General features: G+C 27.0%; 4 protein-coding genes across 6 annotated transcripts in view; 2 read left to right on the top strand and 2 right to left on the bottom strand.

Moving 5' to 3' along the window:
* Positions 1 to 929: 929 nt before the first annotated feature.
* On the bottom strand, positions 930 to 6,499 carry LOC132948229 (D-2-hydroxyglutarate dehydrogenase, mitochondrial-like). The gene is made up of 7 exons (XM_061018613.1): positions 5,150 to 6,499; positions 4,894 to 5,091; positions 4,326 to 4,519; positions 4,074 to 4,242; positions 1,676 to 1,962; positions 1,421 to 1,589; positions 930 to 1,328 (listed from the first exon to the last, which is right to left on the bottom strand). The coding sequence occupies exons 1-7, from the start codon at positions 5,370 to 5,372 to the stop codon at positions 1,063 to 1,065; spliced, it is 1,506 nt and encodes a 501-aa protein (XP_060874596.1). The 5' UTR covers positions 5,373 to 6,499; the 3' UTR covers positions 930 to 1,062.
* Positions 6,500 to 6,769: 270 nt separating this feature from the next.
* LOC132948231 (pre-mRNA-splicing factor 18) lies at positions 6,770 to 13,233 on the top strand. The gene is made up of 4 exons (XM_061018615.1): positions 6,770 to 7,005; positions 7,906 to 8,026; positions 12,326 to 12,498; positions 12,565 to 13,233. The coding sequence occupies exons 1-4, from the start codon at positions 6,943 to 6,945 to the stop codon at positions 13,231 to 13,233; spliced, it is 1,026 nt and encodes a 341-aa protein (XP_060874598.1). The 5' UTR covers positions 6,770 to 6,942.
* A 25-nt stretch (positions 13,234 to 13,258) lies between these two features.
* Positions 13,259 to 16,954, bottom strand: LOC132948233 (uncharacterized). 2 transcript variants are annotated; one of them, XM_061018618.1, is made up of 7 exons: positions 16,781 to 16,954; positions 15,257 to 15,352; positions 15,015 to 15,166; positions 14,561 to 14,636; positions 13,835 to 13,986; positions 13,531 to 13,742; positions 13,259 to 13,455 (listed from the first exon to the last, which is right to left on the bottom strand). In XM_061018618.1, exons 1-7 carry the CDS (start codon positions 16,806 to 16,808, stop codon positions 13,389 to 13,391), a joined length of 783 nt encoding a protein of 260 aa, XP_060874601.1. In that variant the 5' UTR covers positions 16,809 to 16,954; the 3' UTR covers positions 13,259 to 13,388. The 2 variants fall into 2 exon arrangements, with proteins under 2 accessions (XP_060874601.1, XP_060874600.1); XM_061018617.1 differs by lacking the exon at positions 16,781 to 16,954 and adding an exon at positions 15,705 to 16,564.
* Positions 16,955 to 18,364: 1,410 nt separating this feature from the next.
* Positions 18,365 to 25,482, top strand: part of LOC132948228 (E3 ubiquitin-protein ligase RNF19A-like) — a 33,173-nt gene continuing 26,055 nt past the window's right edge. The window contains exons 1-2 of one of the 2 annotated variants that reach the window (XM_061018612.1): positions 18,365 to 18,566; positions 18,639 to 18,933. In XM_061018612.1, coding sequence (XP_060874595.1) covers positions 18,909 to 18,933 — 25 coding nt within the window. In that variant the 5' untranslated portion in view covers positions 18,365 to 18,566; positions 18,639 to 18,908. Of the gene's footprint in view, positions 18,934 to 25,482 lie in introns of both variants that reach the window. The other variant, XM_061018611.1, reaches the window with a different exon arrangement.

The following is a 25,482-nucleotide window of genomic DNA, read 5'->3' as shown; positions in this document are numbered from 1 at the left end:
TCAAACATATGATTGGATAGGTATTATATTACATCTGAAATAGTTCCTATCTAAAGATGCTACTACCCCTATGGCTGACAGACTTTGAAACATAAATACAAGACCATGATTTGCTTTTAAAATTGTATTTTGGTTTTGTGGAAAATCTTTTCCAAGGTTTTCTAACAAAAATGATGTACCTAATTGCAGTGGCGTGCAGAATTGTCACTAGGTCCCACTTGAAAATTGAGGGTAGGTGGTCGGTGGTTGGTTGGAAATGTATTGTTACATTGTTACTATTACTTGAAATAAAACTTGTGTTGTTGAGTATAATATTCTGAGTTATGACTACCAGACTATGTGTAATGTGTGTAATGTGTACGATACTTAATTACTATTGAGTATTTGAGTTGGCCCCACATGGGGAAAAAGTTCTGAATACCAATTCCTACTTGAATTAACATTAATACTCTCACAAAACATTTTTCTTTTAATTAATAACTTCAATCTGACAATAGGAGTAAGATGTGTACCTAACCTAACTTTAGGATGGCAATGTTTTTCATGTATTTGTTGTTTAGTAATTTTACCATTAATATTTGAAATAATGTTTGAATTAATTTTATAGCTCCATATTTTTTGAAAATTAAAATAAACAAAACTTTTTGTGCTCATTAACTTAGTTACATAATTATATGAACTAATTGAACTATAAGGTAACTTTTTACAGATATTGGAAAATGATGTATATTGTAGATAAACCGTACAATTTCTTGGATATACACACTAATGTTAATTTACTACTCACCCACAGATATAGCCTAAATATTACTCCTTAAAACATGATACACCAGAGCCTCTTTTAACTGGTTTTTTGGACTGAAGTTGTGAAACTAAATATAAGTTATAACTATAAGTACTAGTTTATACCACAAACAAGTAAAGAACAATCTGTTTTAAAAAATATATATTTAATATCTCAATAAATTAAATGTTTGACAACATAATAAAATACCTAAAAAATAATAAAGTTATCTACACTAATACCTATACATATTATTTGTTTAAATATAAGTTTGAAACTCAATTGATCTCATCTTGTGGGAAAATCTTGTATGGATTTAATATTTTCTTTGGATCAATAGTATTTTTTAATTTTTTCATTAGATCTATTTCTAAATTGGATTTTGAATATTTCAAATATTTACTTTTTAAAAATCCAATTCCATGTTCAGCACTTATACTTCCTTTGTATTTACTAGTCCATTCATATACATAAGGTTCAATGGCCGAAGCTATTTCAACATTATGTTCAATTGTAGCCACATTTAAATGTAAATTTCCATCACCTACAAATACAAATATGACACAATATAAAATACAAATTAGATCATAAAATTAAAATTTAATATTGGTAAAACAATAAGTACTTAATTATTACCTAAATGTCCATAGCCACAAACCGCTTTAACATCTAAATTTTCTAATCGTTTCCTTATTTCAGGCACAATCTTGTAAAATAACTCATGAGGTAAAGTTATATCATATTTATAGACATATCCATATCTTAATAAACTTTCAGGAATATTTTCTCTTATTTTCCATAAATTCTAAACATTTTCAATTTTCTAAATAAAATTATTTACTTTAACATTCATTTGTTTATTATAATATTTTCTCTATAGATATTCATTACTTGAATTAGTGATGGTTGGTCTGCTACAGTAGCATCTAAAATTAAGTCTTCATCTAGAGCTTTTTCTAAAAATTCTTGAATGGAATGACTGATATAATTATTATCACCTGATAATTCTACAAGAACGTAAAATTTCAGATTGTCATTTATTGGACACTTAATGCCAATATTTTTTTGCACACTTTTTATTGCTACAGCGTCCATTAGTTCAAATGATGAAAGACTGGCAGAAAATTCTTTTCGTACTAATGAGAAGAAACTTAATACTTTATCAAATGATTCTAAGCCTGTAAATAAATAATAATGAACACAATCAAGTACGTCATTAGGGTACAAGTAAGTTATGTGTTCTTTTTGAGTTGAAAAAATAAATTAATAATACAATTATTTAAAATATATCAGAAAATTGGACAGCCAAATATTACTTATAATTAAAATAATTTAATTCAAAACTATTGTGATGTCACATTGTTATAGCGTTAACACTAATTTAGATTTAAAGTATTTAAAAGTGAATTTAATTAGAAATTCAAATAAAATAATGAGAAACACAGTACATAAGTTACACAAATTATGAGTAATTACAAATGTATGACCATACAAAACAACCCAAAGCTGTTGGCACTAGCCATCATTACACATAATTGTAATTGATAACATTAGAAAATTTAAAAAACTCGTGAAAAAAACGTGTATTGTTTAAAATTTTTTTTATATTGATTTTTGTTTTTTCATCACCTTTTGGAACAGTAATAGTGTTTTAATCTTCATTATCTTTTCTGATAGGAAAGTGCATCAAGGTGGTACAGTATTTTTCTTAATAAATAGGAAATTTTCAAAATTTTTTTTCTATAAATGCATGCTCTGTTAAAATGCTTGAATATTTAACACAAGGTACCTCATAAGTACAGTTTGGATTTTGTAGCTCTATAAAACTCTGATAAAAGCACCGTATTCATAGTCAATGTTTAGAAATAAGTATTGCTTAAGCTAATTTTGATGAATTAAAAAATAAAAATGTGTGATAATAACTAAAAGCAATGATTAAGGTTTCAACTAACTTTAAAAACAAGTAATACTTTTTCTTTTCTTAAGCTAAAGTCTTGTTTATGAATCTTATTTGAGTCATAAGTATAGGCATATAGCTTAAGCAATACTTATTTTTAAGCATTGAACTATGATTACGGCCCTTAAAATATAAAAAAGCACCTAAACTATTTAATTATTTTAATAAATGAAAAATTGTATATAAGAAGTTACAGTTAGTTAAATATTTTGAATTTTAATTAAATAGAAACATAAAAATCAAATATAAAAAGAAACTGATATTTAAAAATGTGATGGTAATGTATGCATAGTTGATACTTAGTGGACGTTATGTTAATTTACAAAATAATGTAAAATTTTACTTTAAATTATGCTGCCCGCCTAACTATTTTTAAAAATTAAGTAATTTAACCTGTGATATCCAAGTTGCATTGAAAGATTAATATTATAATCAAATAAGAAACATCATTGGCGATTTGATAAAATATCTAAGGTATCACCATTAAACTATAGTATATTTTTATGAGTTATGAAGAAACAAATTAATATTTAAAGAAAGAATAACATTTTTAGTTATTGTGTTTGAATTCAAATATATTTGTGGATTGTGGCGAATTAAAACTTGTATATGTATTATCGTAATTTATTTTATATACATAAGGCCATTTTCAAAATATTTTGATTAATAGTTATTGCTTATTTATACTACAAACCTATTCACACAGTTCTACGGTAAATCAATACTGACTCAAAAGTTAATATAAAAATAAAATAAATCTAATGGTTTCGGTTAAAATTAATTCAACCTACAGTATTACTAAAAGCAAAAATAAACTACTATGATAGCCATATAAATATATCATCAAATATATGTTGATAGACCGGTTTCGCTCAAGATCATTTTTCGTATGCAATTATTTATCATTGAATTGAAATTTATCCAATGACAGCTGTACACAATTCTACAACAGAGGGGTTACCTACTTGCCCGCTTATTGTTAATAAACTTTTCAGTTTTTAAACATATTACATACATGGCTCCTAATCTGTACTAATGAATTTTAGTATTAATAATTACACAAATACTATCTACTCCTTTAAAATTATTATAAATATATAGCCAGATAAATTAATTATTAAAACTATAATAATTTTACTCAGTTTTTGAGTAGGTATTAAAAATAAAAACTGGTGTTTTTTTCTTATAGCATAACAATCTAATTAAACATTATTTTTTTACATTACGTCTGAAAGCTGTGTTAAAGTTTTCACTTTAGGGAAGAAAATATCTGGTAACAGGCCTGAACATAATACATTTAAAAATAATATGAGTATAGAATTTTTAACTCACCAATAAATGATACATTAACAAATGTTGGGGTATTTGGACATTGAATAGCAATTTTTGTAATAACTCCCAATGTTCCTTCAGAACCAATAAACAAATGTTTCAAATGATATCCTGTATTGTCTTTTTTCAATGTATTAAGACAATCTAAAATTTGTCCATCAGCCAAAACCTAAACGTCATAAATTAACATTGTAATTATACCTAATTAGTAATTTATAATAATTTAAATTGAATAGGCATAAACAAAACTACCGCTTGTAATCCCAATACGCTTCCGTGTAGACTTCCATATTTAATTAATCTTAAACCTCCAGCATTAGTTGCTAAATTACCTCCAATCTGACAGGTGCCTTTTGCGCCCAAATCAAATGGCATTATAAACCCTTCGCTTTGAACATAATTCATCAAATTTTCTAATACACATCCAGCTTGGCATACCAAAACACCTAAATAAATTCAATTGATAAAATCTAACTTAATGTCAATCAATGTGTAGGTTGTAGGTACCTCCTAGTTACATAATTAGATAAAACGTGAAGGGTTTAAAAATCAATTATAGGTATTCCTTAACTTGTTAAACAGATTTGAAAAATATAAAAATATGAACATAAAATATTTGAGGAATAAGAAGATACAGATAGGTACTTACAGAACCATTAATTGAATTTCAGAAAATTTTAACTTATAATAATAAAACCTCCAAATAGTCCAAATTAATGTTAGGAACTGCAATTTTACACACATCAATTACGCAACAAGTTTAAATAGTATACATTGTAATTTAATAAGTATAATTTTGATATGACATATTTATATTTACCTGATAATTTATTAAAGCTAATAATTGAATTCATTGCAGAAGTGGATAAAATTACTTCATCAAAAACTGGAACACTACCTCCAACAAGACCAGTATTGCCACCTTGAACACAGACTGCTATACTGCGCTTATAACAATATTTGAGAATTGTTGATACTTGTTCAGTTGTTTTTGGTTTAAGCACATACTTACTGAAACCTATGGTTACAACTTATCCATTATTAAAATAATATTCATTGAGATTTTAAATATTTACCAGAAACAGATTTTAACCAATCTTCGTTGTAAGATTTTACTTCTTCACCAGTAATAAAATTGTTAACACCTAAAAGGTTTTTGAAATATTCAATATCTGTAGAGTCTACCATGCCATATGATCCTCTTTTTAAATTAGGAAATCTATCTTTAGTTAACTGAACATTTTTACACAATGCAGCCTTAGTATAAAGCTTGCGAACATTAAAGAAATTAAATGTCATTTTAGTATTAAATTAATCGATTTGAAAACAATAGTTATTTATTTAATAATTTTTAAGTCTGTTTACCAAACTTTTTTAAATTTTATTTTGTTATATCCAGAGTTTAATTAAAAAAAATTAATTATGCATTTGCTAATCGTTTTTCATTATTGGACTAAAACAATTGTAAGTAGCGGATTTATCAGATTTATTTAGAATACGCTACGCGCTGTAGCCATAGTATATATTATCTAAGTAGCTTATTGTTCGTAAAACGTTGGCATATTATGAACTTTATAAGTAAATTTATAAGTAATCACTGTTCTCTGAGATAACGTTTGATGTATTTGAACTAAAAGGAAACTAATTAACGTAATAACTAATAACAATAATATACAGCAAGTTGTTGACCTTGATCCTAACTCCTCGTGATTTTCATTTTGCTAAAAACATTTAACATTACTCAACAGGATATAAAATAAAAACTGTATCAACTATCAAGCATAATATTATTATCTATAGAATCTTATACTACTATATCCACTATAATTTCTTAAATCGTGATTATCTTCTATGTATAAACCAGGGGATAAATTACCAATAGCGCTATAAGTAAGCCACAGATATATATGTATTAATTAATATACATCTCTAAATAAACGTTTTTATGTTTGTCATCAAGTATCAGAATATTCAGAATTGATCAGTAATACTACGGAAAAATTGTCTGTTTTGGATACTTGTGAGTTGCGGTGCAAGTGTGTAACCCTGTAACATTAACATGAGCATAGGATTTTCTTTTAATATTTAGTACTAAAGTAGAAGCGAGTTTTGAAAAAAAAAATTAATTAAGTACTAAACTTTATTTTTATAGTTCATCAATACTAATACAACCACGATGTAGAGAAGATTCTCTACATCATGAATACAACAAATCGAAAACTATTTCCTACATAACCTATAAAAATGAGTATATGACATTTAAAAAAAATAATCTAGCACTAGCTATTGAGATGGTTGTTGTAATTTCAATTGCTTTATGAGCAGAGTAGCAACTAGCGTCTAGCAGACATTATTTAATATTTTGCACTTTTGCAGATTGTATCACTATATATTATACAATTAACACCAGATAACAGATTTAAATTTAAAAGAGCGCAAAAAAAAAGCGGAATCTGGATCAAATCTGGATTCATTTCCCGTGACATCTTATCATAGCTCTTTGGGCAATTATACCACAGAATTCTGTAACTATACCACGATCACGAATTAAGATATACCACGATTTAAGGTCCTGTTTATTTTGTCTTGCATTATCACATATATAGATAATATCACCACAGATTATATGAAAATATAATATAATTCATATAATCTGTGATATCACGGACTAAGTAGTAACTACTAACTAGTAAGTTTATCTTAATTTAAGATAGGTATATCGTGCAACCATAGTATCTATATCCGTGCTATATACCTTATAGAAATTAGAATCTTGATTTTTATTCATACTTCTCACTAGTCACTTCTTAGTTATTAGTTTCAAGTCAATGTATTACAAAAAAATTTTTAATTGAATTACAATTATAATATGGATCTTTTAAAAGCTGAAATTGAAAAGAAAAGAAAACAATTAGAAGATGCCAATTTACTTGTAAGTAATATTTACATAAAATATAATATAATACTGTAGGTACAGTGTACTTAATGAATTTATGTATAGTCCAGTCGATATCCGCTTTTTACATGGAAAGTATTCTAAAGTTAATTGAATTTGTACAGGTTTTCTAGGGGTACTCTTGGATGTCTATCCTAAGTTTTCGACCTAGAGGTTCCTATGCTAACTTAGGGAAAGGGGCAAATATCTAAAATATTTGAGACTTTTCGGTTTTTGATTATATCTCATTAACTAATCATATTTTTTATTCTATAGGACTCAACAAAGTTATAGAACATTCAATTTGCTAAAATTTGGTTAGTAAAACCAAAAAGATGGTTTTTTTAAACACATTTTCAATGTTATAATGAGATCTTCACGTTTGGTGAAAGGAAAAGAGTGGGGAGGGTCTTAGGAGTTCCTAGATGTTTCTGGATGTTGATATTGATGAGTGATAGACACAATTAACATGGAAATAATGGTATTAAATAGTTATAGATACAAAACCTTCGTTTTCAGCTATTTTTTACATTTTAAAAACTTTGTCTGACTGATTGGCTGTATCTTGGTTAATTGTTGGTCTAAAAATTAGTTTTATCAACCAAATTTTATCTAATTTAATGTTCTCCAACTTGTTAAGTCCTATAGATTACAAAATATGATTTGTTTACGTGATATAAGCCTCCACCCCCCTAAGTTAGTACAGGATCATCCACAGCAAAAAACTTAAGATAGACATCCTAGAGTACCCCTAGACAACCTGTACAAATTCCATTAACTTCGGAATACTTCCCAGCTACTGCTACCCCACTATTTTTCATTACATCGACTGGACTAGTTCATACATTTTATAGAAAAAGTTTGCAATATTTTGATATTTATAATTATATTTTGTAGAATCCAAATAGAAAATTCTTTAAAAGATCTGATTTATTAAACAAAGAACGAGAAGAATACTTGAAAAAAAGTACTGTAAAAATTGAAGGTCTTGAAAATCCGGTTGAAAAACAATCATCAGGTTAGTATTAAATTCTTATGCTAACATAAAATATGTTAAAGATATTATATAGAATATAGCTGTAATCACAGGCTTCTACATACCTATGTTTACTACATACTTTAATTTACTTACTCGTCACTTACTAATCTATACTAATATTATAAAGAGGAAAGATTTGATTCTTTGTATTGAATAGGCTCCGAAACTACTGAACCAATTTAAATGAAATTTGGTACATAGATAGTTTAGACACTGAGAAAAAATGTAGGCTACTTCTTAATACTAAAAAAGGGCTGTAAGGGGCTATATTTTTTTGTTGGATAGTCCATTCTTTGAGGAAGACTATAGGCTATATCAATTAATAGAAGTGCTCAAACAAGGATTTTGAGATTTACGATGGAAATATTTGTTTATAAATGGTTGCTATTGGTTATAGGAGAAATAATTAATAGGAATAGTATTTATTTATTATTGGTTGCTATTGGTTAATCGGGCAGATCAGGTACAAGTATGCATCCAATCAAATTTTTACACATTGCCTACCAGGGTGGCTGAGTTACACTTGTTGCAGTGAGTTACACCAAAAAAGAGTTGAACAATCACAATTTGTTTAAGAGTTGTCATTTTTTACGGGCCACAAAATGCGCAGGATCAGCTATAGCCTATATGTGTGCAGATCTCTGGGAAGAAGATAGGTATAATTTATAAAGGGTTAAATTTGGTTTTTTTATTTGTTGGAATTTAGTACGGTTAGGTTAGGATTATGTATTAATTGATTACATTAATCCACCGTATTATATCAAAATAAACTTTGTGTAACTTTGATACTTTAGAGTTAAATCATACACTTAGGTACATACCGTACCAGGCCCGCGATCCACCGCAGGTAGATTGCCTACCTGATAATATACTGATGCGAATCAGAATTTTTATTCCAGGCAACAGAAAAGTTAAGATAAATTTTGAACACCGTACACCGATTATTAAATAACGAATTGAACCAAGTTTGAGACATATAGAGTTGGTACGTTTAACGGGCAATGAAGTGCACAGGATCAGCTAGTTAGTTACAAAAAAAAAAAAATAAATATTTTTTTGTTCAAAATCTAATAAGAAATATAATTATAGTCAACATAGTTTTGAATCTTCAATACATACATTTTCACAATCTGTAATTTTAATATATTAATTTGTAGTATGAATTCTACAGTTCATTATTCCATTCTTCAGGTATTTTTCCTAATATTTAAAATTACTATATACAATATAATTGTTGATGAAAATAGTGTAACTTTTCTTTTTTTCTATACATTTTTAGTTGGTTATCTGTAATCTCATAAATGGTAGGTATAAATATTCAGGTTATATGGATAAAAAAAAATTTATGAACATTGATAATATTATAATAAACAAGCAAAACATGTACAATTAAAGTTTATTAGTACGACAAGTTTTTTATTCAATATAATTCCAATTATTCGTGTTTCAAAATTTGAAAGAACATAATATCATTACAGCAATATTCAATGTAATAGTAAATAATTATTAATTAGTAGTTTCTATTTCCATAAGTTTCTGATTTTATGTAAAAAATATGAAATGTTAAGAATAAATAAAAAAAAAATTGGCTTATTTTTGCATATTTTGGTTAATAAAATGCATAGTTTACAATTTGCATTTTCAATTTACAATTATTGCATTTAAATCCTAGCCCTTAGACATTTGACTGGTTGTCAACATTCCAATTATATAATGTGGACACAGTGTTTAATACTTTTTATGATGCAATACACAATTGGTTAGGTTGACTTTGTTCCTAATTGAAAATTCACTAATCAAAATTCTCGCCATAGTTTAATAAGCAATTAAAAAATATCTTGTTCTTCTCTTCTGTTTTCTCTGATGATCATTTTAATCTTGATACTACCTCGTTAGAGGTATCAAGTCCTTTGACTTACCTAATAATATTAACTTTACGGTTGAAAATGTGGCTATCTTGTCGTATGCGCTCTACCGGCGACATTACGACTGCAGTATGGGCTCTACCGTTTGATTGCACTCTACCGTTTTTACCACTCTAATTGTAAGTAATACAATTACACCATACATAGGTACAAGCATTAATTTTATTAATATATTTGGAAAATACTACTTGGATAACTATTCCGGGTCCTCCTAATTTATTGCGGTTTTCAAATATTCTGACGGGTACATCACGACACAAGTTCATCCAGTCACACACTGTATGAGCTGATCTACCGGTTAAAGTTATAATTGTGGACTGCTTTAAATCTTGACACCAATAATAAACTAATTCTAGTTGTGCTCCAATGTTTAATCCACTATTATTACGCCCATTTTTATCCAAGTATGTCCAAAAACTATTGTTCTTTCTAAATATATAGGTAATTATTATTATACATATGAAATATTAAATAGTACCTTACCTTATACTTTGAGTGGTTTGACACCCTTTCCTTTTACACCTCAACAATTTTCTTTCTTTTCTGCGTTCTTTTTTTATGTAATATTTCATTTTACTACTACATTTATTGCACAATACATTTTCTACATTTACTAAAAGTTTTTTAGAAATTAAAAAATTAGTAGCCAATTCTTTGTTTTGAATTATAGTATAAAATTCTTTTGCAAGCATATTGAAAAGTGAAAATAAAAACCGTGTAAACCCAAGAACTGTCGGCCAATGACTAAATACACGATCAAAAATTATATCATGCAATAAAAGAGAGTGCTATTCTTTATTAGCATTAAGTCAAGATAGTAAAGATAAATTGGGTAGTAGAGCGCATACGACAAGCGTGCCGTAATTGCAGGTAGACCGCGATCTACGGTAGAGCGCATACGACAAGATAGCCGAAAATGTTTATAAATACTTATCTGACTTGCACGGTAACTGGATAGTTGAACCTGATGGTTCATCCGGTGAATACTTTTGTCAATTAAAAAAATGTTATAACTTTCTCCTTCTGACTCTTTTTAAGCGTTCACTTGAAGAAGGAATCCTCCCTTCTATGTTTAAGTTCAGCCCAGTTACCCCTGTACTCAAGTCTGGTGAACTGTCCAACTATTGCCCGATTTCCATCCAATCACATTTTTCCAAAATGTTTGAATTGCTGGTCTTGCATTGTATTCAACAATCGGTCAATAGAATTCTTATGGAGGAACAGCATGTCTTTCGTCCTGGTTGTACCACCATTACCTGTCATTTAGTTTTTAACAATTATGTTTACCTACCAATTTTTAATTTGAAATCACAGGTAAATGTAATTTACACTGATTTCAATAAGGCATTTGATTCAGTTAATCACAATGCCCTTGTTCAGGTCCTCAATGTATCTGGAATTGGTGAACCCCTCCTGTCCTGGTTCTTGTCTTACCTCTCTTAACGTTACCAATGAGTTAAATTGTTTGGAGTAAAATTGAATGTCTATTTTGCTACGTCTGGCGTTTCTCAAGGAGGACACCTATCTCCGCTCCTGATCTCTCTATTAATTAATAGTGTATCAAGTGTTCTTTCCAATAGCCATATTTTATGTTTTGCAGATGATATTATGCTCTACTCTCGTATTTTCCTCCTTGGATGATTGTAATTTGTCTTTCAGAGTGATTTTGATCGGTTCACTGAGTGGTTCAATTTACTAGGGTTATTCTTTAATGTTTCTAAATGTAAGACCATGACTTTTGCCAGGATCCAGTCCCCTGTCATATACGTATATCATTTCGAACTTACTGCTATCTCATGCTCTAATGGTTGTATAACTGATCTAGGTTTTATTCTTAATAGTGATCTTGATCCGAGACCCCACATTGAAAATATTTGTTGTAAGGCTTTTAAAACTTTGGGGTTTGTATTAAGATTACGTAGGGATTTTCAGTTAGGCTTAACATTTAAGGTGCTTTATTGTGCATTTGTTTGCTCTATTGTTGAGTATAATGCTGTTATTTTGGATCCTCACGACTTCAATAACAGTCTTAGGCTAAAAAGGGTTCAGCGTAAATGTATGAGGTATGCTAGTTTTAGATATAATATTCTCTGTAAACCCCATAATTATGGACCTGTTGCTTCTCAACTTGGTTTGGTTTCTCTGGCTGAAATTTGAAAACAAAATGTCTATAATCAAAATACATTTAAATATTTTTTAGACTTTCATTATGAGGAACTTTCTATTAAGTTTATAATACTTATCTAAAAAATTTTTACATTTGATACATTTACTACATAATATGTAAATTTTGTCAAAATGTAAATTTAAGCTTATAAAAAAAAGCATAATAATTGTTTAACTATAAATGTAGGTAGTGGTGATGAAAGTAATAGTTCTACATCTGAGAAACATACCTTATCAAGAAAAGAAGTAATTCGTAGGTTGAGAGATCGTGGTGAACCTATTACACTGTTTGGAGAATCCGAACTCGATTCTTTTAAAAGATTACGTAGAAGTGAACTTGCTGAACCAGAATCAAATAAGGTATATCTTCAATTTTTGATTATATAAATTATTTCTGTATTTTAACATAAAATATGTTGTACTTAGGGTTTCAGAAATGATTTTCAAGAAGCACTAGAAAAAGTTGATCAAGACTATTTGGATAAGCTTATGACAAATAAGGCACCTGAAAAAACTTATACAGAATTGGAAAGCATGGAAGAAGCAATGGCAACTTATGAAACCATTCAATCTAAAGCTGGTATTTTAGGAAGAAGACGTGATCGATCCCAAGATATGGAAATTATTTTACAGCTTTTACAATTGTTATTGAAAATGTGGGAGGTTCAACTTAACGCTAGATCTGTTAAAGAAAAAGCTAGTACAAAAGGAAAGTTAGCGTTAGCTACTTACAATCAAACCCTAATTTACTTGAAACCATTACTAAGAAAACTAAAAAACAGCAGTTTGCCTGATGACATTTTGGATAGTCTTACACTTATTACAAAACACATGCTGGAGAAAGACTATTTAAGAGCTAGTGATGCATATTTAGAAATGGCTATTGGTAACGCTCCGTGGCCTATTGGAGTTACTATGGTTGGTATTCACGCTCGTACGGGTCGAGAAAAGATTTTCTCAAAAAATGTAGCACATGTACTAAATGATGAAACACAAAGGAAATACATTCAAGCCTTGAAACGTTTAATGACTAAATGTCAACTATTTTTCCCAACTGATCCATCTAGATGTGTTGAATATGCCCCAGATACATAAAATATTATTACTATCAAAACAAAAATATTTTTTATACTGTATTATATTATAAAGACATAAGATGATGTATAAACTTTAAAGTAAAACTAATTATTTAGTTGACTATTATAATGACATTAATAATCATAGACCATTATAAAAGGCAATCATAACTATTATTTTTTTTCTCCCATTTCCTTTGATCTATTGGTAGCTGCTTCAACTGCATCCATCATGGCAAATCTATATGAAGCATTACAAATAATAATTGTATATTTTAAAGAAATAATCAGCTGGATTACAAAATTATATATTTACCTAACACCTCCTCTTTCTAAAGCATGTAAAGCTGCAATTGTTGATCCACCAGCAGATGTTACCATATCCTTTAGTTGGCCAGTATGTTTTCCTGTTTCTAAAACCATACGACTTCCTCCTGCTATAGCACTAGCTGCTAAGCGTACAGCTAGGTCACGCGGAATGCCTTGTTTTACACCACCATCAGCCAATGCTTCAATTATAAGAAATGCCTAAACAATTATATTTAATCTGTATCATTTATTGATAAAAAATAATCAATCATATATTATAGGAACATATTTTTAAATTTTGGAATGCTTACATAAGCAGGACCAGAACCTGAAATTGCTCCAGCTGCATTCATTAATGATTCTGGTATAACTTCTACACCACCTACAGCACTCATTAAGAATTTTACTTTTGGCAAAGTTACAGAAATTTCCTCCAAGCTAGCATCACTTAGATGAGAAATTGCTAAAACAATATATTAATAACAGATAACATTTTAAATTGTTAGTGATCATCTTATTTTAATATAACAATAATTGATTAATTATTAACTATGAATTTGCCAGCCATACAAATATAATCAATATGGTATGCTCTATTATATTGATTTGTGCTTCAAACCAACCTAGTTTAATTTTATTGTGAAATTTATACATAAATGCACCTTTAAATAGCAGTGATACCTTATGACATTTAAATTGACAGTTCAAATAACTCGAATGACCCACTCCACTGAATTTTATTCTATGCATAGCTATACTATTTTAAATAGCAAAAAATTGCCGTGTTATAATGCAATAAACCAAATGATTTTTATAACCACCTACAAATTTTAAAAGGCAATCCAATTAAATCCCTATATAGACCAAAGTATGAGACTGCCATAGTGAATAATATGGTGGGTTCGGCACAGCTTGGTACCCATAACCATTGGCAGATTTACGGGGGGAGGTCTAGAGGGTAATAAAGTAACAAGAATTTAGGCTGGCTTAAATATGCTGCAAACCTCTCATTTTGTAAAACATGGGTTTAAACAAACCTGAAAATCCTTCTCCGATTAGACTAGGTGTATTTGGCATAACTTTGAATAAAACGCTAGGGTTTACCTTGAATGACTAAAATAAAAAAATAAAATGATTAGTGATTACAGTTCTTTCAACACTTATAAATCAAGAATAACCAAGACTATACAATATCCTATACATAATATTTAAGGAGCTATTAGTATATATTTTAGTACCTTAATAGTAGACAAAATTAAAATAAGTTAGGTGCATATTTTATGTATCAGATTACAGTTCATCATTGAAATGTTATATCAATCAAATGAACAGTTTTTTTAATATGTATTTATTAAAAATATAATAATCAAGTAAATGTTAAAAAAAAAAACTATTTATAACTTTTTTAAATATGAATAATAATCAATAAAATAACTTAGATTGAAGTACATAATAGTTTTATTAGTTCAAATTATAATTTCAATTCCTTACCTCTTGTAATATATTTAGTGGTATTCCAGCCATAATTGATATTAAAATATTTAAAGAACCAAAAACTGTTGTAAATAATTCTGATACGACCTTAGGGAAATATTGGGGTTTTGTTGCTAAAAATACTATTTTAGTATTACAAAACACAGCATCTGAAAAATAGATGAATAAAGAGCCAAATTCTAATGAACGTCAACTGAACATCATAAACGTAGTATTTAGTGCTGTTACTATAAACCTACTATTATCAGTTGTTACAGCAGCACCAATATCTCTCCATACTTTTTTATTATTTTCTGAAGGTGATGATACAATTAAGTTTTCCGCTTTACATATCCCTTTAAAAAAATCATTAATATGTCATTATATTATTTTTATTATAAAACACAGTAAGTCTAACATATAAATGAGATATTTTTTTTAGGTGGCTATATTAGCTAATTTTGAGATTCTTTAGAAAATAAAATGTACTAATAGGTAGATTGTATAGGTACAAAAAGAAAAAAAAATAATGTGCGATTTTTTAAATTTTTATAATAAATATATAATCTATACTTAGCATAATAAGTACATATGAAAAGAGACTGAAAACATGGTAGGTATGCTTGATTAAGAAGTCACCACATGTGACTATGTGCTTGAGGGGAAAATATTAAACTATAGTTAACTAAAATTATTTATCAAATTTACCTTTCTTGATAAAAGCAAGTCCAATGGCTTGAGCCATATTTCCAGACCCTATGAAACCGATTTCATATATTTTATGAGGATCATAGTTGGGCGTGGACATTTTTTGAGAAGAAATATTTAAAGGTTTTTAAAATTAAAATGTTTATAGAATTTTTGTCAGTACAACCAAGTCTATAAATGAAAATATAAAATATTATAATGATAATGTACCTAGGTGCTCAACTGATTAATGACTACTGAGTACAAGACAAAAGTGTGAAAAATAAATTACAGTCTAAAAAGTAAGTAGTTGTAAGAATCAGTGACCAATGATTAAGAAACAGTATAATAATTATTATAAATTATAATATTATTAGTAGGTGCCAATAGTGAATAGTACCTATAACATTTTTATAAAATTTAATGTCAATATTGTCAATGTTAATTTATAAAATTATAACCAATGGTCAACGGATTGAAGTTATAGGCTAGATAACGAATCACTGATAACGCATTTTATTCTACCCATGAAAATTGAAATTATACACTATACAGTAATATCCAGGGTACAAGCCTTTAAGCCTTCAAACACAATGTTTTACACAACTTGTTTTAAATGTTTTGTTCATTGTTTAAAACGATTAAAACATGTTTAAAATAGTGTAAAATCCAAGTGAATGTTGTGTTTTTTTTAGTTTATTATTAATAATAAATAGGTAATAATAGATATCCTTTAAAAAAGTTAAAGTATTAAACAATATAACCTATTACCATCCTTCATTTTTATTTTTTTTTTAATTGTATTGAATAAATTACCAAATTTAAAATGTTTTTACTTATTAGTTAAACTTATAGGTCTATGGTTAATATAATCATAATATAATGTCCACATAATACATCCATTCAGAAAATATTTAAAATACATTTCATATACCTACTTTTAAGATTTAAAATAAGTAATAAATAAACAGTGAAACATATACTAGTGTCTAGTACACTGCAAATTAGCATATTAGTAAATTAAATATTAAACTAAAATTAAGTTATTTTAAATTTACTGTTTTCTGTTAACCGTATCATTATTATATAAATAATACCTTGTAATAACATGTAATATGTTGACATATTGTAAGTTTAAATAAATAAAAAAAAATTTACTGTTAAAAACACTTCAAAGACAGTTTATTTTATTGAAAACATCGTTTTAAACAGTTTAAAACAAAAATTCGGTTTTTTTCAAAAATGAAAAAATACACCAACTGGACTAATAACTAAGATTCTACTCATGGCTAAATAGATATACTTAGTAGTACCTAGTATTTAGTTACGATTTAACTATAATTCTAGTATGCATAATTCAACCTTAAAATCATAATCCTATACTATTATCTAATTATACTATAATAATCTTTAATCTATGACTACCTATTATACACAGCTGAGAGCATAGAGTAATATAATACAGAGTGATTCATTAACAATTTAACTGACACAATAATAATAATAATAGATATAATAGATTCTATTATGTCTATACTGTATGGTAATAATAAATATTAATTATGCTCACTCCTATTCGCGGTTTAAGATAAAATGTATCGTAACCATATAACGTTATACAGAACTACTGTATGATCCTAACCGTTTTCCGCTTTTTTTCCTTTAATCATGATAAAGTATAATAATAAATTTCTGATTTTTATACCAAAGTCAAAGTGCAATATTTTCAAATAGGTACTTAGATTTTTACACCATTGTTTTGTGGCGATACACATTACTTTTTTTTCAAATGAGAACCATTTTTACTGTAAATTAGAAAAAATAAATGATTTGTTTGTAACTGTCGATGTATTCAAATCAAAAATCGAAGTAATTACTAATTTCTAAGTTATTAGCATAATATCTGCTGGCATACCATGAAGGTACAATGTATGAACCACGATTTTAAATAATTATCCTATATTATCATGCCATGAGGTTCGAGGTTTAAACATTCAAAATTTCAATACACTATGATTTTGAATAAGGATAAAGATTAATTCATACTTTTACGTAATAATGAATGTTGTATATGTCTATATCGATTGACCGAGGTAAATTAATATCTAATTTATTAAACCATTTAAATCCACCTTGGGAGTAGGGACTTGGGATTAACATTTAACATTAATATTTCATTAACCATCTTAAGAGGACGTTACACCGACATTTGTTTCCGTCTTGTGTGTAGATGGCAAATTGTACGCTCAGCTGATCACGTTTAGCTCCGTTAGTTCAAAAATTGGAGTGAAAATAAATCTTATCAAATTTAAATTTAAGATTATTAGTTAAGGTGGTAAATGGTAATAAATGTCACTCTTTACTATATTTTATTTTTAAAGCGAGTTATTGGTATTTTAAAATCGTAAATTATTTGTACATATATACTTATAGTTCGCTTCACTTAAAAATTTATCGTTATAATTATTAATAGCTTAACATTATCAATCGTCTCGTTAGTTCATTTTCCTATCGGCGATTTTGAGTATTATTATTATCAGTGTACCGCGAAGTAGTAAGTATATTTTCCATGGACTTGTCGACTTTTCCAAGATTCGTGACGTTAATAACAGACCAATAGGAGACCAGACATACTCACCAACAACACCGTCCAGACGTGACCAATTTCTCCTTCCCAGTCCCGTTATACTCTCCAAACGTGTTATTATTATTATTTTTTAGAAAGTCGAAAAAAGTTTTTGTTTTTCTTCTCAGTAGTCAGTTCATGTTTATCTCACTTAGAGTAGCTGAGTTATTAGATGCATTAGTAATTTGTGTAAATACTTTATAATGTAGACAAATTTACTCACAGTAAAATAAACACGGACACATAATAATAAATATGTAATAATATTTAAATTGTATATTATTATTTTGCTTATGATAACTAATAGCTATTATTATTTTTATTATCAGCGATTTATCGGAGTGTTTATTTTTACGTTTCAAATGTTATTACGCCAAAAAGTGAATTTCCTTCATACATAGCTGGTAACCGAACGAATCGAAATTGCTCATTTAAATGTTCTAGTATATTATACGTATATCCTATACTATCGTATAGAATTATGATATTGTTTAAAATTATTAATTCGGCACTCGTCTTATGATTATAAAAATCGTGTTGATCGTGGGCAGCATCTGTTATTACGCCTCTTGCGAAGCACACGTATTTTGATACGCCACATGAAATCTGTGTCAATGAATGCTGGTAAGTTTTTTTACTTTCATTTTAATGATATTAAGTCTTAGTCATTCATTTTTATTGAATATCAAATAAATATAATGGTTTTCTGGCTTTAAACGTTTTTGTACAGTGCTAAAATCATAAAATTGAGTTTAATAATGCATTTTTCACATTCAATATGTGTTATTCAACTGTTAATTTAATGTCAAATAAATGAATTAGTGCATTTTTGGGATAGTTTAATAAATACTTTAAATGTCAATTAGATCAACCCACTGTACATTTAATCTACCTATACAATTTATGTAGCATATGCTTTTAGTTAGGGACAAATAGGCAATGTTAAGTCATGATAATGACTACAATATTATGAAGTTTTAAATAATTTAAATAAATTCACAATAAAAGAAAATCAAGAAAATACAGCTAATGACATTTTTAAAGTACCTACCTTCCAATTGTCATTCATTCATTTGTTGATATTCAAAATTAGTAATACACTTATAGATAAACTCATTAAATTGCATACTCTAAAAATAAATTTAATCTAAAATTGGTGTTAAATGCTAAAACAAATTTTGGAACTGCATAATTTGTTTGTTTTATATCTAAGAAATAATAAAAAATTAAATGTAGATACCTACCTACCTTAAATGTATCTTAAACTTTTTACCTATCAAGTAACTATTAATAAACTGTAATATTACCTATTTTATTTAATTAAAAAAATAATTAGGTATCACTATTATTTTTGCCTTTTGGTAACCATAATTAATAAAGCAGGAATAGAACTAAAATCTATGATTCACTCATCTGAAATTGAATGAAATATTTTACCGATATACCTAACAAATATTAATTTTTTCTGTAACTGATAATTAATTTTGTTGACTTGTAAGTAAATTTAGTTGGTATGTACCTAATACTTACATATGACATATTATATGCTCTTTAAATAATGTGTGATTAAAATCATAATACTTGTAATTTCTTAGAAGTTAGTAGTGCAGTTTTTATTACGAAGAATTTATAAATGTGTGTTGGTGATCAATGATTATGAATGTATAATAATTGTTTTCTGTTAGTATGTTTTTCCATAGAATTTGCTTAGTGTTTGTTTATAGTAATTACAATTAAAATTATTTTTGTATCTGATGTGTCCCATTTTTTAGTTTTGAATGGTTGTTATAGGTACTAGGTACCTACTTTATTATTATTATTATTTAGAGTATTTACCTTAATATTTTTCCATTAATAAAAGCTATTAAATTATTCATATTATATCGTTAGTTATTATGGATAATTTATTTTATCCATGAGTATTTTAAGTATTTTTATGAGGTAACTAGAAACAGCTAAAAAAAAACCATAGAAACACTTCATTTTGTTGAGTGGTATTATTAAATTTGTATTTATATTATATATTTTTATTTGTATTTTAAATTTGTGAACTTATAGACATTTCAAAAAGTTGGAGGATATTATAATCCTGGAACCTGAGCTGAAAACTATTCAAACACTATATAGGTACAACTGTACAAGTACAAAGTAAAACTTGAGATAAAACTTCTTAAAATTATCATCTCCATGATTCCATAATTACCTACTGTAATTTGTACTTATGTATGCACACAAGAAATAGCCATATATATTAAAAATCTTAAAATATGCATTTTTAACTTGATATCATAAAAAATCTATACTATTATGTAAAAATTTAAATTTATCAAAACAAGTGGGTATATATTTTTCAATAAATATACAAAATAATAATAATATACATTTATTAAAATTAGCAAAACTATAAATATATATATTTTCTAAATCTCATCCCGGAAAGGTCTCGTTCTTTACTCACACAGTCCATTGTTGTATCAATTATGATTATTGTTTGTATAATTGTATGTAAGAAATTGCTTATAAATTGAAATTATATGCCAAATAAAAATGGTGTTATTTGATTCTGTCGAATAAAAAACCAAATTTGTATCTAGGGTAGCAATACTTAGCATTCAATTGGATTAATAGAAATAAATATGCAAATGCATAGAAATCCAAGCCCTTAGTAATTTATAAATTTATAATGACTATTTAAAATCTCAATAGTTATAAGTTTAATACAAATAGATTTGTATAATGTACCTATTAATATTTTATTAGTATTTTAATCCCAGTTATATTGCAATAAACATTTGATTATTCATTAGTTTGTTATGCTAGTAGGTATGTACAATCTTTGCAATGTAGTATCTTAATTTAGTAAATTCCTTGCTACCCGATTTATCAAATATGTCTTACTACATTCATTTAGATTATTTTTAAATCATATGATGGGAATATGAAAATGGTTACATTTTTGTTTACTGTTATGATTTAGACAAAGCAAGCAAACGTGATGTTTTTTTAAATTAATATTTGATATGATTGCTACATAACAGTACCAATTTACATTTAAAACTAGCAAGACAATTTTATAACATCAAAAAATAATATTATATATTATTATTAGTTGCTAAAATTATGAATTGGCTTACCATTTGTCTAGATTTTTATCATCCATACAGTCCAGTTGTATTATGTTTTTTATTAGGTTTGATAAAAACTTTAAAAACCAAATATGAACCAATATTGTAGTTGATATAGATATTTTTATTTTATTAACTTTAACAGTCATAACCACTAGAAAAGTTGTAATATATTTTTCCTATTGTCTATAAATAAAAAAAATATTTATTTGCTTTATATCCATTATGATTATTTTTAAAAATAGTATATTATATTTTTAATCAATATATAGTATGATCAATTAAGTTAATCTATGTAAATATTTTTTGAGCTTGTACATTGATGTGGTCACACTTTTCAAATTATGTGATTGTATACATTAAATAAATAAATTAAAAGATAATTTTACTTTTCTTAGGTTTTGTAACTCCATTTTATTATTACTCTTTTTTTATTTTTATCCACAACAATTCATTCTAAAATTATAAAACAGGTTAATTGTTTTCTCTTTGTTAATTCTATGATCATAATATTTGCTGCATTTTTTAAGTTGCTCATTTATTATTACTTATGCCATACCTACTAAAATACTAAAACATTAAATTGTATTTGTACACTTTCTCTTTTACTCTTCTTTTTAGGTAAATAAAACATTAATGTTATGTTATTAATATTAAAGACCTAATATTATGGTTTATCCCAACAAAAATACTCCGTCAACTATGTAAAAAACCTCTCTAAGAAAAAAAAACTGAAGTTAGAAAAGTTGTGATATCAAAAAGGGGCTAAGTAATTTATTAGTAAACAAATTGTTTATAATTATTTGTTTTTGATAAAGTGTGATAATTTAATACAAATAATTTGACTTCGCTTGGAGGTTATTCATAGTGTTGTGTACTTACATTTTGTTATGGCCATATTATAAAAAATATAAATTGGGTATGTAAATATACATGTCGGCATGTAGTTGTAGTTGTAGTTGTAAATATTAGTAGTTGCCAAGCTAAGTTTAATTATTGAACTTCATCAAATATGAACAATTTTTATACTAATGAATTCAAGAAATTAAGCGCGTACAACATAGTATACATTGTTGAAAAAATAGTGTTTCAATTAATTACTATGCTAATACTTTTGAATATTACTTAGGCTATAATCTTCCGATCAACTTGAAATTTATAAAAGTAGCATCTACATAGAATACTGATCAATCCGTGTTCTAAAGTTTGAAAATTCAAGTCAATCAATTCATTAGTTTAGACTACAGAGGGGTTGAACCATTTTTTAAAATAACACAGGTTAAATAAGAGTTAGCTGTCTTGTGTAATATACTGCCGTCATCGTCATGAGCTGTTTTATTTTTTTACTTAGCTCTATGAATTTATACAAATTGTAGGGATTCAAATGCTCAATTATGTATTCATTATTTGTTCATGGTAGGTCTATATTAATCATTTTTTAAAAAACAAATTTAAGTATAGTTACATAATATAGTTGATTGCAGTAGTGAGGCGTGAGGTTTTTGGTTGTAGATGCTGAAAAAAAAAATGGTACTAATACGCCTATACTCCACCCTTTTTATTTTATCTATAAGGTAAGAAAAAAATGTTCAAAAACTAAAATCAAACTGAAATATTATATGAAAAAAATTAAAAACGTTATAACTTCCTTAAAATGATAATTTAATATAATAACAAATGTACACATTTTTTTTTTCGTATGAGTAATTAATAATTTCATCGTTTAAAATTACATAAATTAAATCATCAGCCATGGCCCATGAGGACAAATTACAATATAAAACAATAAATATTAAGAAACACCTACGATGTACCTATCACGATAGCGTGACAATGCGACGGCAACGTTTATAATAAGTAAATATTGAGGGACTGAGGTAATTACGAATGGCAAGACGCGTCTCATAGTGTAGATAGTAAACCCCACTCACATTAGCATTTCTCCTGTATCCGCGCGCCCATAATTGCGAGACGTTGCTTCTAGATATTATAATACTATATTTGGAATGACGTATATATCGCTTTCTCATACGCAAGGCCATATCGCGCACATCTAATATATCTTAAGAATTATATAGCTGTATAACGAAAAATCAATTTTAACAAATATTGAAACATGTATGATATTTATAATATAAAATAAAATACACATTTGCAAATATTTTTTATAAAAAAAATAATTATTTATTCGTCCCGTATTTCTAAGTGGGGAGACGTTGTCTCTTTGTCTCCTATGATGCTTCGCCACTGGTCAATTGCTATTTTTGATATTTATCTTTCTTTCATATAATTTATAAACCTTTTAATTTATTATATTATTATTATACATATATTATTATGTATAAATATTTTTTGTTGATAATATTCAAGACCAAGTTCAAAATTCAATAGTACATAATGTTCTGTGATAAAGCCCTGATTTTAGGACAATATTGGTCTCAGCAAAAATATTGTATATGCGGTCAACTTCCCCCTTCATAATTTTACTATTTAATAATCGAAGAATGTAGATCATGGTATATTTCAAAACAGTTAGCTAAAAATAGTAAGTTTAAGTTATAATGTTTAACTGATAAAAATTGTGTATCTTATCTTATCTTATTAAAAATGCGCCTCAATATTGTTTGTTAGTGAACCTAAGGTGATAAGTTGATTTTCATATTTTGTTAAATGTATTATGCTGCTGCAAAAAAATTGTCCTTGTACTATATTTTTTCATGTAGTCCAATATTGTCCATAAAACATTAAAACGCATACATTTTCCCTAAATGATGAATTTTCATTTCACCTATCATCACAATTTAGCAATCTAGATAATTATTAATTATATCTTTGGATTGCGCTAGCACCCTCTTAATTTTGATGGGTTTTTCTGATCAGTAAACAAATATTTGGCTAAAAAACGTTGATCCATAGTTAGAATTAAGAATGGGGGTTGATTTTGAAATGTAATTTTCAAAATATTTATGAAAAACTGTAAGGTAAAGATTAATACATTGACTCATAGTTATAGCAACCTCAAATATAAAAACTATGGCGATCAAAGTTAAAATATCAAGGGTGCTCCCAAGCATTGCCTTTCTACCCACCACTACAACACATTAGCATAAAATATGTAATACATTTAATTGTTACATTGGTTACATTGGTCCACATTTAGTTGTTAATTATTTTTTAAATGTTGTATTATTATTATTCTATATATCTTGGTTTCTTTTTTTTTTGTTATATTATTATATTTAGTAAAGGGCTATGGACTGTAGTGCGAATAAGATTGTGAATGTGACTTGTGAGTATTTTTAATTCTCTGTATTTTTTTTAAGCAAGACACTCATTATTTTAAAAACTAATATAATTTTCTAAAATATTTGTAAATAATTTTAAATGATTAAAAACATTTTTTTCATAAGTTAATTACTTTTTTAATGATAATAAGTTGGCTTATATTATATATATATTATATTTTGAAGCCGAATACTTTTTGGTGTATAGAAATCTAATTTCGAACGAGTAGTTCTTAGTTATTACAATGTTACAACTTATACATTCATCTACAAAATATAATTTTTTTCAAATACATTAATCTTAAGTTTTAAAAATTGCCTATTACCGCAACACACATACCATATTTTTTCCACCCGTATCTAGAACTAATGCTTTTCTATCTCGTATATTCAACTTTCCATTAGGTCCTTCTTGACTAAATCAATCAATATACAATATTCACCTTTGTTTTAGTCTACTCATTGGTATTTTACATCTGAGTTTCGTTTTAAAAATAACCATTATTCAATGATTGTATATTTGTATGCTATGTATAATCAATGATACTATCCAAGTTTAGATTGTGCTTTCTGAATCAACTAAAACACTTTTACATAATTACCTATAGCTACTAAATTCAGTTGTAATGTTGAAAATTATTATGAAATATGTATGTATATTAAAGATTCTTTAATGTTACTGTTATGAATTTAATTTAAATTAACAAACATAAACAAGTTTTATATCTATTATTTTGCATTTATTATTTATAGCTACTATGTAT

This window comes from Metopolophium dirhodum, chromosome 7 (assembly GCF_019925205.1).
Source record: "Metopolophium dirhodum isolate CAU chromosome 7, ASM1992520v1, whole genome shotgun sequence".
NCBI classification, from domain to species: Eukaryota; Metazoa; Arthropoda; class Insecta; order Hemiptera; family Aphididae; genus Metopolophium; species Metopolophium dirhodum.
Note: the sequence above shows the minus strand (reverse complement) of the source record. Positions and strands in the feature narration are given on the sequence as shown.